General features: G+C 38.2%; 1 protein-coding gene across 4 annotated transcripts in view; it reads left to right on the top strand.

Moving 5' to 3' along the window:
* Positions 1–14,831, top strand: part of NF1 (neurofibromin 1) — a 233,814-nt gene that overhangs the window by 191,546 nt on the left and 27,437 nt on the right. For all 4 annotated transcript variants that reach the window (XM_037069749.1, XM_037069751.1, XM_037069750.1 and 1 more), the window contains 9 exons: positions 1,092–1,294; positions 4,231–4,424; positions 5,566–5,706; positions 5,859–6,138; positions 6,795–7,009; positions 9,311–9,372; positions 9,506–9,620; positions 10,156–10,257; positions 11,915–12,055. In XM_037069749.1, coding sequence (XP_036925644.1) covers positions 1,092–1,294; positions 4,231–4,424; positions 5,566–5,706; positions 5,859–6,138; positions 6,795–7,009; positions 9,311–9,372; positions 9,506–9,620; positions 10,156–10,257; positions 11,915–12,055 — 1,453 coding nt within the window. The remainder of the gene's footprint in view (positions 1–1,091; positions 1,295–4,230; positions 4,425–5,565; positions 5,707–5,858; positions 6,139–6,794; positions 7,010–9,310; positions 9,373–9,505; positions 9,621–10,155; positions 10,258–11,914; positions 12,056–14,831) is intronic.

Below are 14,831 nucleotides of genomic sequence, written 5' to 3'. Positions count from 1 at the left end.
AGTCAATGTCAAAATATCGTTAACTCAGAATTGCTGGGGATTAGTGAGAGATACATAAACTTAGAAATGACAGTGTTAATATTCTCATCTTAGGAAAATGGAGCTATACATATGTCCTTAATTTCTAATTCAAAGTTACTCATCGATGAATGCTACCAGTCTTCTAAAAATTATTAGCTTGATAAACCTGTATTCTTCTCTTGTGAGATAAAGCAAGCTGGCAGCTCCTGCTTTTTGCCAGAGTGTGTTGTGACTGAGAGAAGCCTTAGGTAGACTTTCCTCCCTGTGTGTCTGTTGCATAAATATAGTTGCATGATGAAAGTTCAGAGATAAGGAGAACCTGAAATTTGCTGAGTAGTCAAACCATTTCTTTTGTTGTATAGGGGAGAAAATTAAAAATTTAAAAATGGAATATGAGTTTTTGAGCTATCTTCAAATTGTTTAAATATATTTTTCAGACATTTATAAGGGAATTTTTGGTTCTAATGGAATCTAAATATGTATATATTAAGGGTTTTGTTTTATTTTTAGTTCTTAGATGGAAGAAGTTCATGGAAAGAATAGAAGGGAACTTAATTATGTTTATAATTTTTTTCACCACCAGTTTGTAGTATAACTTACAGGATACCCAAGAAGAAATTCTGTAGATGCTGATTAAAGATTTTAACATTTAGGTTGATAAGGTGCCACCTCATTTCTCTTCTTAGGATCCCCATTATAATTGGGTCTAGTGAGTGGAGGAACGACAACTTGAGTTTCAGCTTCATTGAATATGTAATACGCCTTTACTTTCTTTCTGTTGATCCACCTTCCTAATGAAATGTCTCTTAGGAAGGCAAGGCCTTCTACTCACCTGTCTTAGGAGCCTCAAAGTGCTCTTCTGAGTATGTCACAACTCATCCTTAAAAAAAAATCTTTAAGTAATCAAAGGGTATTTTGGCTTTACCATAGAATCATAACAACTCTAATTGATCGTAAAATTTAAAAATAGTTGATTATGCTTTGTAAGAGTCATAACTTGTATGCTATTAATTTTTTTAAATATAAGAAAAAATAAGTCTTAAAACAACCTCATTTGTGTTTTCTCCTAGGTCAGCTGCCTATAATCTTCTGTGTGCCTTAACTTGTACATTTAATTTAAAAATTGAGGGCCAGTTACTAGAGACATCAGGTTTGTGTATCCCTGCCAACAATACCCTCTTTATCGTCTCAATTAGTAAGACACTGGCTGCCAATGAGCCACACCTCACCTTAGAATTTTTGGAAGAGTGTATTTCTGGATTTAGCAAATCTAGTAAGTAATGATAATTTCCTTTAATATGTTAACTGTGACTCTAAAGAAATTCAAAGAAAACTCTTTCATTTCAGAATTTACCAGTGAAATCTCTAATTGATTATATTTTTACTTCTTTACTTCTTTTAATTTTTCATCTGTGGTACTGTGTAACTGAAGGAACTCTGGCTTATACCATATTGAGAAATCTAAAATTCTGGCAATAAAAGCAAGATGGCAAGGTTTTGATGCCATATATGTCTCTGGACCACTCACAAAGTATTTTTCTCACCATGTTTCAGTTTAATTAGCTTCAGCATTTCTCTTAGCAGATTATTCTGAATGAGTCAAGTATCCACATTGTGTCCTTGATTTTAGGGAAGTGTTTTCTCCTCTCTTCAGATTAACTTTGAACTGTGATTGTGTTGTTCCCGGACAGTGCCCAGAGAATGCAGTGGCACATAACACGGGGTCCAGTGTCACCTCCTGCCTGGGCTCTGTTTAGTCAGTCTTGTGAAATTAGCATTTGCCCCCTGCGTCTGTCTGTCTCCGTACCCTATGGAAGTGCAAATGTCGACATCATCTTCCCTTCCTCTCTCCATAGTATATAAAACCTGTTTTTCTGTATTTTTCTTGGTTTTTCTGTATTAGATAATTGAAAGCTTTGACAATTCATCCAGATCCAGTCACTATATATTTTACATAATAATGAATGTAGGAATATAACCCTAAAAAAGGCGTAAGACTGACAAAACAAGAAAAGCATAAAGCTTAATTGAGAAATATTAATATACAGAGAGATTTGAGTGAGCAGGAATACTGTACTCCTGAATGAATAATTCTTTCCAGATTATTACAAATTTAATTCAATCCAGTCAGAATTCTATGAGATTTGAGGATTAAGAATGAGGTAGAATTTTAAATGATTACAAATTTGACTTGAAAGTAATCACAAGAATAGCTAAGAAAATACTGAAAGGAAAGAAAACTGAGAGGGACTGGCTATTACAGATATTTGAATATATTATGAGGGTACAGGAATTAAAGCAGAGCTATTAAAGAGTCAGCAATCAGATCAGCTCAGGAGACAGGTTGACAGAGAAGTGCCAGTTGAATGGGGGAGAGATGAAATCATTTAAGAAGTGACGTTGGGAAGTGAATTAAGTTGGGTCTTCGTCTTTACCACAAACCATAAGATATCAAAATGTGTCCTAACCATATATAGGAGTTGAATACAAAACCTGGAACCATTAAAAAAGAAGATTTAATTGCTTTCTGGGTAAGAATTTATGAAGCAAAAGAATGATAGATGGAAACAGTGAGCAGGTTTGCTACATAAAACTTAAAAACATATCTACTTCAAAAAATAAAAGTGAGATAAATTTAAAAACTAGGAAATATGATTATAGTAAATATGAAAAAAATTAAGATATTAATCATGAAGAGTTCCTATTGATTAATAAGAAAAATGGATCAACAAACATGCAGATCATACTAAAAAGGATATTTATATATTAAGTTCACTAATAAAATTAAAGAAATATAAACTGAAAAAATAGAAAGACAACTTTCAGCTATCAGACTGGCAGAGTTTTTGAAAGCCATCAGTGCTGAGTCTGCGGTGCTGCGAACAGGCAGTTTTCCTAGACAGCAGCTTGGACACGTATGTCAGAATCCTGAAGGTCCTTTTAATGTCATCATTGTGCTTTGTAGAATTTATTCTAAGGAATTAACGTTCAGGTTTTTATCATAGCATTATATTTATTTAGATTTTTTAAATCAAGTATGTCTTATCAGTAAAGTGTCCAGATCTTGAGTGTCTTAAGTGAACAGCTTGATGAATTTTCATTTGTGACTACATCACAAAACCATCTCCCAGATCAAGCTACAGAACATTTGTAGCATCTAAAAGGCTCCTCTCAGTACCACCCTGCCCCCAAGCAGAACCAGTATTCTGACCTCTATTGCCATTGGCTTATTCTGTCTACTTTTGAAATTCACATGACATTATACTAGTGAAAAATTAGAACACCTGAAAGTCAAACAATAAAGAACTGATTATATCATTGGATTTCCATGTGATGGAATAATGTGAAGCCATAAAACATGTTTTTAGAACGGAATTTCAGTTGGGGAAGATGATAAAAGTTCTGGAGATGAGGGGTGGTGTGGTGATGGCTGTACAGCAGTGTACTTGATGCCACTGAAGTGTGCACACTGAAAGCGGTTCAGTTTGTGTTGTATATGTGTGTTGCAGCAATAGATTGGGGGATCTGAGGTAAAGCCTACAAAGGAATTTCTGTATTATTTTTATGTCTTTTCATAAGACTGAGTTATTTCAAAATAAAAAATTAAAAATATTTTTTGTAGAATTTTAAATCTCAGTGTAATGTTTAATGAAAAAATACTCAGAACATATTGCATATGTAGCCCAACCCTAATTTTTGTGGAATTGGAGTGGGTTATATGTGTACACACACACACACACACACACAAATGTACATGAACTTGACATAGATTGGAAAGCCTGAGGAGAGTGGAGATGATACACCAATATAGTAACAATCGTTTCATTTTTGCAGCGATGCTTTCTTTTTACCAAACTTTCCAGGATTACTACATATTTCTTTTACAATTGGAATAAAACTTAAGTATTTTTTTGCTAGAAGAGAAATAGTTAAAAGTGAAAAACGAGATAAAACTTTTTAAAATTGGCTTACTGGCTTTAAAAATTTTGTTCAAGGCTTGCTCTCTTTCTTCACCTCCATCTTTAGTAATATATTTGCCAAATATGTTTTCCTTAAGCCTGATTCTAGGTAATGGTCTTCACCTTTTACCTTCTTCTCTCCCAATCCTTTATTTTAAAATAATTTGAAATAATTAAAATAATACTATTTAAAATAAATTTTAATGGAATTTTTATTGACCGTTTATGCTAATAGCATGTTTTCCCCCAGGTATTGAATTGAAACACCTTTGTTTAGAATACATGACTCCATGGCTGTCAAATCTAGTCCGTTTTTGTAAGCACAACGATGATGCCAAACGACAGAGAGTTACTGCTATTCTGGATAAGCTGATAACAATGACCATAAATGAGAAGCAGATGTACCCATCTATCCAAGCAAAAATATGGGGGAGCCTTGGGCAGGTATTGAGTTTGCTTAAATGTTTACCTAGTCCCTCCTTTGTGCAGGTATTTGGTACCCACTTTATGCAAATCTGTGTGCTAGGCACTAGAGATACAGCTGTAGAAAAGACAGTCCCTCTATTAAAAAAGCATACAGACACCCACCTAATTCTTGATTTGGTTCAAAATTGTAAATGTCTAGTGCATATCTCAGAGCCAAAGAAAACTAGTTATTGTAGCACTCTTTTCCATGGCATAATTAATTAGATAGAATTTGACTGTAGAAATCTGACGTCGCTTCTGCTAAATAGTGCTTTATAATGTGCTCTGGTAGCTTACGCACCATGGGTATCCGTAAATGTTTCTTTTTTTTTTTATAAGTTGTTTGTTTTTTAAATATTTTATTTATTTATTTATCTTTAGAGAGGAAGGAGAGAGGGAGAGAAACATCAGTGTATGGTTGCCTTTTGTGCATCCCCTGCTGGGAGTTGGCCTGCAGGCAACTGGCCTGCAACCCAGGCATGTGCCCTGACTGGGAATCGAACCGCAATTGTGTGGTTCACAGGCCCGTGCTCAATCCACTGAGCTACACCAGCCAGGGCCTGTAAATGTTTCTTGATGCTGTTATTAGGGGCACCTGCTTTCATTTATAGTTCTAGTATAAAAACAACAATACTAAAATACAGCATGCACATTTTCTTTTTATCTGTCAAGAATTATAAATATAATTTCTTCAAAGTAGTCACTTAAGGAACCAATACTCTTACCCAAACGGTGCTGCAAATCCTCCAGATAATTTGAAGTACCTTGGAGCCCTTTTTAAAGCTCTATGAAACATCTCAGTATGGATGTCATTTTCTATATTTTAAAATAGTTATATCGATCATATGTTTTCTTAGAAGAGAACAGAGATGCTTTGCAAATAAATAAAATGAATATAGAGATTTAAAATTTTTGAATTTCAGTTTCTGAATCTCTGAAGGAATGTCTTCATCTTTGTCATCCTGTCCTTTTCATGTTTTATTTACTGACAGGTCTCTGAATAAAACCTAATATTTCAGAGGCCTCTGGTATTATCATGTTGGGCTGCTCCTTGAAGTGTTTTTAAAGTAAAAATAAGCTGCTAGAGTGGCTGAAAGGTTGTTTTTTTCTCTTCCACCAGATTACAGATCTCCTTGACGTTGTTCTAGACAGTTTCATCAAAACCAGTGCAACAGGCGGCTTGGGATCAATAAAGGCCGAGGTGATGGCAGATACTGCTGTAGCCCTGGCTTCCGGAAACGTGAAATTGGTTTCAAGCAAGGTAATCCCTTTTCCTTTGCCTTCTGGACTACGCAGCATGATGTATCTGTTTGTGTTATCAGAAAGCTTTCTGTTTGTAACTAGTTAAACTGAAAGTGTTTAATGATAAAACTTTTTTAGCCCCCATGTTTTTAAAATTCTGCTTCCTTACAGGTTATTGGAAGGATGTGCAAAATAATTGACAAGACATGCTTATCTCCAACCCCTACTTTAGAACAACATCTTATGTGGGACGATATCGCTATTCTCGCGCGCTACATGCTGATGCTGTCCTTCAACAACTCCCTGGATGTAGCGGCTCATCTCCCCTACCTCTTCCACGTAGTCACCTTCTTAGTGGCCACAGGGCCACTCTCCCTTAGAGCTTCCACACATGGATTGGTCATTAATATCATTCACTCTCTGTGTACTTGTTCACAGCTTCATTTTAGTGGTAAGTTCCAGGACTGTGGACAATTTGTGGTTCGCCAGCTCCTGTCTCCAGTTTACATCATCTGATTGACAGAGATTAGCTTATTGTTTATTGTGGTGCCCTAACACTAAAGTGCTAATTCAAAGATAATAAATTACTTCGTGCCATTTCAAGCTATAGCAGAGACTTTCTATGCTTATTTGGCATGTAGACTCTTGTAGTTGCCGCATAAGCCGAAGTCTCAGCACCAGTTGACAGTGTTGCATTGCCAGTGTGAGTCTGTAGATTAAGTGGCACTAAAGTGGTGAGCATTAGGATAACGTATCTAGAGGACTGGTTTAAGGAGCGTGGTTATGTAGTGTTTTTTTTTTTTAAGATTTTATTTATCTTTGGAGGGGAAGGGAAGGAGAGAAGGAGAGAAAAGCAATGTATGGTTGCCTCTCATGAGTCCCCTGCTGGGAACTGGCCTGCAACCCAGGCATGTGCCCTGACTGGGAATCGAACCGCTATCGTGTGGTTCGCAGGCCCACACTCAATCCACTGAGCTACACCAGCCAGGAGGAGCGTGGTTATGTAGTTTTGACATGATACTCAAATTTTCTAAATTTAAAATGAAATACGACACTTTAAATTTTTTTTAATTTATATCTTTAAAGTCTTTTTTTTTCCTTTTACAGAAGAGACCAAGCAGGTTTTGAGACTCAGTTTGACAGAGTTCTCATTACCCAAATTTTACTTGCTGTTTGGCATCAGTAAAGTCAAGTCAGCTGCTGTCATTGCCTTCCGCTCCAGTTACCGGGACAGGTCATTCTCTCCCGGCTCCTATGAGAGGGAGACTTTTGCTTTGACATCCTTGGAAACAGTCACAGAGGCTTTGCTGGAGATCATGGAGGTACGTAAGCCAAAGAGATAAGGAACTAAGAAGCTAGGGCATTTTTTAAATCCACTAGTACTATCTAGAAGAAAAGTTGCTTTATTCAGTTCTGCACTTAATGCTTAAATAAAAACACTTCCATGGAACATGTTTATTGATAAAACATGTTATTTATTTAATAACATTATAATAGTAAATATTACTTAAATATTTCTGGAGACTTCTGGCCAAGATGGAGGTGTAGGTAGACACACTGTGCCTCTTCACACAACAAGAAAAAGGACAACAACAATTTAAAAACAAAAAAAAACCAGAACTGCCAGAAAATCAAACTGTACAGAAGTCTGACAACCAAGGAGTTAAAGAAGAACCATTTGTCCACGCCGGTAGAAGGGGCAGAGATGGGCAGCCGGGCAGAGAGGATTCATGGCAGGGCAACAGCTGGCAGACCAGCAGTTCCACATTCTCGTGCAGATAAACCAGGAGGAACAACGGGGGAGTGAGACAGACTGCACAACTCAGGGCCCCAGTGCGGGGAAATAAAGCCTCAAACCTCTGATTTAGGACACCTGTGGAGGTTGAGGTGGCAGCAGGAGAAACTCGCAGCTTCACAGGAGTCTGTTGGGGAGACCGACACGGTCCTAGAAAGTACACAGGCCCACCCACCTGAGAATCGGCACCAGAAGGGCCCAGTTTGATTGCAGGGAGAGTGACTGAAAACCCACAGAGAGCTGAGCAAGTGGCACTGTTCCCTCTCGGACCCCCCTCCCCTCATACAGTATCACAGCGTATCACGTGGGTTGCCCCACCCCGATGAACACCTAAGACTACACCTCTTACTATGTAATGGGTGTGCCCAGACCAAAAAAAAAAAAAGGCTCAAATGAAAGAATAGATCAAAGCTCCAGGAAAAATACAACTAGGTGACAAACAGGTAGCCAGCCTGTCAGATGCATAGTTCAAAGCACTGGTGATCAGGATGCTCCAGGAATTCACTGGGTACTTCAACAGCATAAAAAAGACCCAGGCAGCAATGAAGATTACATTATGTGAACTAAAGAAAAATCTATAGGGAACCAGCAGTGAGGGGAAGGAAACCCTCACTGAACTCAAATCAATGGTTTGGAGCAGAAGGAAGAAAGAAACATTGAACCAAAACAGAATGAGGAAACAAGAACTCAACAAAATGAGGAGAGGCTCAGGAACCTCCAGGATATGTTTAAACATTCTAACATCTGAATTATAGGGGTACCAGAAGGGGAAGAGGAAGAACGAGAAATGGAAAACTTATTTGAAAAAATAATGAAGGAGAACTCCCCTAATCTGGCAAAGGATATAGACTTTCAGGAAGCCCAGGAAGCTCAGAGTCCCAAAGAATTTGGACCCAAGGAAGAACACACCGAGGCACATCATAATTACATTACCCAAGATTAAAGAGAAGGAGAGAAATATCAATATGTGGCTGCCTCACGTGCCCCATACTGGGGACCTGGCCCACAACCCAGGCATGTACCGTGACTGGGAATCGAACTGGTGACCCTTTGGTTCACAGCCTGTGCTCAATCCACTGAGCTACACCAGCCAGGGCAGAAGGAATCTTAAAAGCAGTAAGAGAAAAGGAGAGTTACCTACAAAGGAGTTTCCATCAGACTGTCAGCTGATTTCTCAGAAGAAACCTTGTAGGCAGGAAGGGGCTAAAAAGAGGTATTCCGAGTCATGAAAGGCAAGGACCGCCATCCAAGATTGCTGTGTCCAGCAAGGCTATCATTTAGAATGGAAGGACAGATAAAGTGCTTCCAAGATGAGGTCAAGTTAAAGGAGTTCATCATCACCAAGCCCTTATTATATGAAATGTTAAAAGGGACTAAGAAAAAGAAGATAAAAAATGTGAACGGCAAAACTACAACAAACTCAGTGCTATTAACAACTGAACCTAAAAAAGAAACAAAAACAAACTAAGCAAACAACTAGAACAGGAACAGAGTCACAAAAATGGAGATCACAGGGAGGGTTATCAGTGGGAGGGTAAAAGCGGGGGAAAAGGTGCAGAGAATAAGTAGCATAAATGGTAGGTACAATATAGACAGGGGCAGGTTAAGAATAGTGTAGGAAATGTAGAAGCCAAAGAACTTACATGTGCAACCCATGGGCATGAACGAAAGCGGGGGATGCAGTGGGAGGGCGTATGCAGGGCGGAGGAGAATAAAGGTGGGGAATGGGAAAACTATAACGGCATAATCAAGAAAATATATTAAAAAATTAATGTGTCTATAAAATATTTATGTACATAAATATATGCAGAGTATCCTTTATTTTTAGGCATGTATGAGAGATATTCCGACATGCAAGTGGCTGGACCAGTGGACAGAACTAGCGCAAAGGTATGACCCAAGTTAATGTAAGTTTAAACCTGTGTGTATTGTTGAAAAGATAGATAATACTGCATGATCAATATTTTTAATTACTTATATACAAACAAAAGTTTTTATAAGCTCTTTGGATCTTTAATTGCAGATTTGCGTTTCAGTATAATCCATCCCTTCAACCAAGAGCTCTTGTTGTCTTTGGCTGCATTAGCAAACGAGTGTCTCATGGGCAGATAAAGCAGATTATCCGTATTCTCAGCAAGGTACCTCTCCCTTCTCTCTCTTCCTCAGTATCTGTGGTTCTCCAGCTGTAAAGCAAACCTTGGATTTTTCTAAAGGACACTAAATTGGAACTTAACAGTATGTGTTGTATGTTGATTATTGAACCTTAAAACAATGAGTTTTGATTCTTTTCTTCATTGTAATTCTTTGAAGTGGAGAACCCTTCTCCAAAAAAGATGTCTTAAAAAGAAATAAGTATTATCTCTTTTGCTAAGAAAGTACTCTTACTATTTTATCAGTTTTCAAAGACAATGTGGTAAAACTAGTGTTACATAAAATTATCTAATTGGTAATAACTATAATAATGCCTGACTTATTATATTAGAATATAGTATAAAAATACTAAAAAAATAATAAAACTAAAATGTGCATTGAGCTAGATACCTAGATCACTACATAGTTGGAAATACTTCTGTCATTTATTTATTAAGAAATTGTTCTTGAACTGATACTGAGAATGTTTTGGAGTTAATGTTTTATTGCAATGAAAGTAAAATAATTTTTTTCCCCTAAAAGGCACTTGAGAGTTGCTTAAAAGGACCTGATACTTACAACAGTCAAGTTCTGATAGAGGCCACAGTCATAGCACTAACCAAATTACAGCCACTCCTTAATAAGGTAATGCCTGGAGAGAAAATGAATGCATTTATTTTGGGTACTCCTGTTAAATCTTATTTCCTTTCAGCGAGTTCAGAAAATAGGTAGATTGAGAAGAAGTTATAAAGAAAATGCTACAGTTAGAGTAGTTATTTGAAATATTTACATTAGAGGAAGAATAAGTATGGAGAATATGTTCTCAAACGCTTGTTTTTGTCTCATTAGTGCTAGAGGAGAAGTAGGTCTGTGTTCTTAATTGCTCTATGCAGTAAGTATTCATAGAGCATCTGCTATGTGCCAAGCGCTGTTGAGGTGCTAGAGAAATGTCACTGAACAAAGCCAATGAAGTTCCCTGTCCTCATAGAGCTTACACTCTGGGTGAGCGTGGGGTGGGCACATAGTAAGCAAAGTAAGTAAAATACGTAGTATGTTAGTTCATGATTATTGTTGTGGAGAGATGTAAAGCTGAGTGAAATATACCTGATCATCAAAAGAATTTGGGTTCTAAGTGAAGATGATACGTGAAAGGACTCAAACGATACAGTCACTGTTCAGGATGGTCGGAGCCCATCTCAGCTGTGTGATCTCAAGCAGGTCGTTTGACGTATCAGGCCATCATGGTTCCACATTGGTCGAATGAGTAAACTAGACTAGAAAAGGGCACGGTATTCTCTCTCAACCCTAAATGGCAGAATTCTATGACGTGAATACAAAAATACGCTAGGCTTGAGAGAGATTGCAGAGAAATAAATACTTGTATATTTCTGTTACTGAGTTATACAAGCACTTTGGTCCTGAATTGTATAAAATGGTTGTCTCACTTTCATCTTGCAAACAAAAGTGAAGTTTGGAAGGGCTAAGTAACTTGCCCAAAGGCACATACCTAGTAAAAGAAAGAACCATGATTCTGATCCAAGGCTGTGCATGTATTTTCTCATATACCACACTGCTAAATAAGGATTTCCCAAAATAAATATTTTTAATTCAGAGCAGCAAGCGATTTTTATACTGGTAAGAGTGACAAGGAAGTTGAAAGGGTGGAGTCTGAGTGGAAGCCAGAGAGGCCAGGAGGATGTCGTGTAGGGGAGGGAGCACAGCAGTGGGGCTGTGTGGGACTGCCACGGCCACAGAGAGATGGCGTGGGGACCGGGGGAACAGTGACTGGGCAGGTTGCGAAGATCGGGTGGAACTAATCTAACATTCAGCATTCTTCAGGAAGGAGTTTGGAAATGTGCCCATAGGTTTTCAAGCGTACAGGTAATCTGACAAAAAGCAGGATTTAGGAGAGTCGTTTTGGCAGTAGTATGGAGTGGGTTGGGATAGGGAGAAACTGGAGGCAAAAAGAACCCATACTTAGAGTAAAGAAGGTTAGCGTGAAATAGTATAATTAACCACAAGCAGATGCAAAAGAGACTAGTATAGAAAAATTAACAAAACTTGGTGACTGTATTTGGAATCAAAGTATGAGAAGAAATCAAAGGAGGTGGACAGTAAGGTTTTCAGCCTGGCTAACAGTGTCTAGTTACACACACAGAATAGTTACCACATACTTACCTTCCCCAAAATAAGAACAATCGCATAATTGGAGGATAACATGCCTTGTTTTATACTGCACTGCATTTTGAACATGACTGGTCTGTGTTTCATGTTACTAACCTGAATGTGTCTCCGTGGCCAGGACTCCCCTTTGCACAAAGCCCTCTTTTGGGTAGCTGTGGCTGTGCTACAGCTTGACGAGGTCAACTTGTATTCAGCAGGCACCGCACTCCTGGAACAAAACCTGCACACCTTAGACAGTCTCCGGATATTCAATGACAAGGTAAGCAGGCGTTCTGTTGGGGGTCTCAGATTCTGCACATTTAGAACGTCCCTTCGTTGTTGCTGCTGCTGCTGCTGCTGCTGCTGTTGTCATTGTCATCGTTGTCATCATCATCATCATCCTTTTAAAATCAGAAGTGGTCTCTAACTTAAGTACACATTTCAGTAATACAACTTGCAAGTGTAGTTCCTTACCAGCTTATTAAAAACATTTAAACTTTACCGCATACTTTCTGTATAAAAAGAGCAGAAAATAGTTCTCACTCAATACTAGTAAACAGAATAGGGATAAATAATACTGAATAGTACTAATAGCTCCCATGCCAGATCCTGTGCATTATTTCTAATTTTTATAACCCTGAGGTAAAGGTTAGCAATCTCCACTCTTCATTTCATGTATAAAGAAATAATATAAAAATAAGCTGATTCTGTCCTGACCAGAGTGGCTCAGTTGGTCAGGCATCACCCCACAAAGCAAAAGGTCATCAGTTCAGTTCCCAGTTAGGACACATGCCTGGTTGGTGGGTTCAGTCCCCAGTTGGGGCATGTACAAGAGACAATCAATATTTTTCTCCCTCTCTTCCTCTCTCCCCTTCTCTCTAAAAATGAATAGGCAAATAAAAATGAGGTGTTTTTTTTTTTTGAAAATGGTACGTAATGAAAAACTAGGTGTAATTAGAAGGTAAGGACTAGGAGGTTGGATAGTCTAACGAGAACTTTTAGGTACTTAATTGTACTAGTTTTTTTGTTTTGCTAATCCCAGTTTAATTTTTATTTAGTTTTTAAAAATTTATTTACTTATTTATTTTTTATTTACTTATTTATTTTCAGAGAGAGGGGATGGGAAGGAGAAAGAGTGGGAGAGAAACATCAATGTGTGGTTGTCTCTCATGTGTCCCCTACTGGGGACCTGGCCTGCAACCCATGCATATGCCCTGACTGGGAATCGAACCAGCAAGCCCTTGCTTCATAGGCCAGTGCTCAATCCACTGAGCTACACCAGCTGGGGCTAATCCCACTTTAAGACATACCATAATATACCCTCTAAACATTTATTAGCCTTGACTGAGGTTAGATTTTGGTTCATAGAATATACTACAGGGGGAAGTCTAACAGGAAGAAATTATGTTCCATTTGTCTTTAGAGAAAAATGGGAGGTCTAGGAGGAAAGATGATTATTTTTAATGGCTATGTGTGTAACAAGAGAATTGCTTGAAGTGAAATTAGCAGAGCTATGGATATGAAAAAGCAAGAAGGAGGACAGGAACATAGTTGTTTTGTTTTTGTTTTTTAAGACAAAATGTTTTATTTTATTTTATTTTTTTTAACTTTTTTTAAAATTATTTATTTATTTATCTTTAGAGGGGAAGGAGAGAGGGAGAGAAACATCAATGTATGTTGCCTTTCCTGCGTCCCCTGCTGGAAGTTGGCCTGCAGGGAACCAGCCTGCAACCCAGGCATGTGCCCTGACTGGGAATCGAAAGGAACGTAGTTTTAAGTATGAAGATACCTGGTCTTAAACATTATTTGTTCACTCAACCAGATGTGATATAGACTCTCAACAGCTGGAGCTTTAAGTGTAGAAACACAGCTTTAGAGGGAGCAGGTGCCTTCAGGATTTTCAGTCAGTCCTCCATTGCACAAAATGGAAAAGGGCAAAGAAGTTGAGTAGCTTGTCCATGTTGGTACATCTGGTGTGGGACTATAGCCCCTGTCTCCTAATTCTCATTGCTCTTTTCTGGGGTGGTCTTAGGACAAGGGTGGGCAGTGATAGCTGGCTATCGGCTATTTGTATGTTCAAAATATTTGCAAATGAAGTGTCTGTCTCTTAGGAATATCTGCTTTGGCATTTTCATTGCCAGAACAACCCAGTAGCAGGAGCTAACATTGACTCCAGTGCCCTAGGAGACTAGGAATCAGAGTAATAAGCTTGTTAAGGGTCACCAGGATGTAAGATGCATGAGGTATGAAGATAATGTATAACATGGTACCTGGAGTTTCTAACAGTGTAATATAATTGAAGTTTGCTAAGAGAGTAAAACTTAAACGTTCTCACCAAAAATGGGGGGGTTGGTGGTGAATATGTGAGATGATGTGTATGTTCAATGCTGCTCTAAACATCTCCCTACATATATTATTCCTGCTTTCATTTCTTTGAGATGGAAGTCTAGACAGATAGGAGCATGACCCTAAATGCCTTTGGTTATTTGCTTTCAATTTTTTTTTAATATATTTTATTGATTATACCATTACAGTTGTTCTATTCCCCCCCCTTCAATCCCCTCCACCCACACCCTCCCTCCCCCACCATTCTCCCCCCCTTAGTTTATAACCACGTGTCTCAAGTTCTTTGGATTCTATATTTCCCCCACTATTCTCGCCCTCCCCCCTATCTATTTTCTGCCTACCATCTATGCTATTTTCTGTGCCTTCTCCCCTCTTCTCCCCCTCCCACCCCCTGTTTCTAACCCTCCATGTGTTCTTCATTTCTATGGTTCCACTCCTGATCTAGCTGTCCTCTTGGTTTGCTTTTGTTTTAGGTGTGGTTGTTAATAACTGTGTGTTTGCTGTCCTTTCACTGTTAATATTTTTCATCTTCTTTTTCTTATATAAGTCCCTTTAGCATTTCATATAATAAGGGCTTGGTGATGATGAACTCCTTGAACTTGACCTTATCTGAGAAGCACTTTATCTGTCCTTCCATTCTAAATGAAAGTTTTGCTGGATAAAGCAATCTTGGCTGTAGGTCTTTGGATTTCATGACTTGGAATACTTCT

This window comes from Sturnira hondurensis, unplaced genomic scaffold (genome assembly GCF_014824575.4).
Source record: "Sturnira hondurensis isolate 20B ecotype Veracruz unplaced genomic scaffold, ASM1482457v3 Scaffold0018728, whole genome shotgun sequence".
NCBI classification, from domain to species: domain Eukaryota; kingdom Metazoa; phylum Chordata; class Mammalia; order Chiroptera; family Phyllostomidae; genus Sturnira; species Sturnira hondurensis.
The sequence above is the reverse complement of the archived record's forward strand: the minus strand, read 5'-3'. Positions and strand labels throughout refer to the sequence as shown.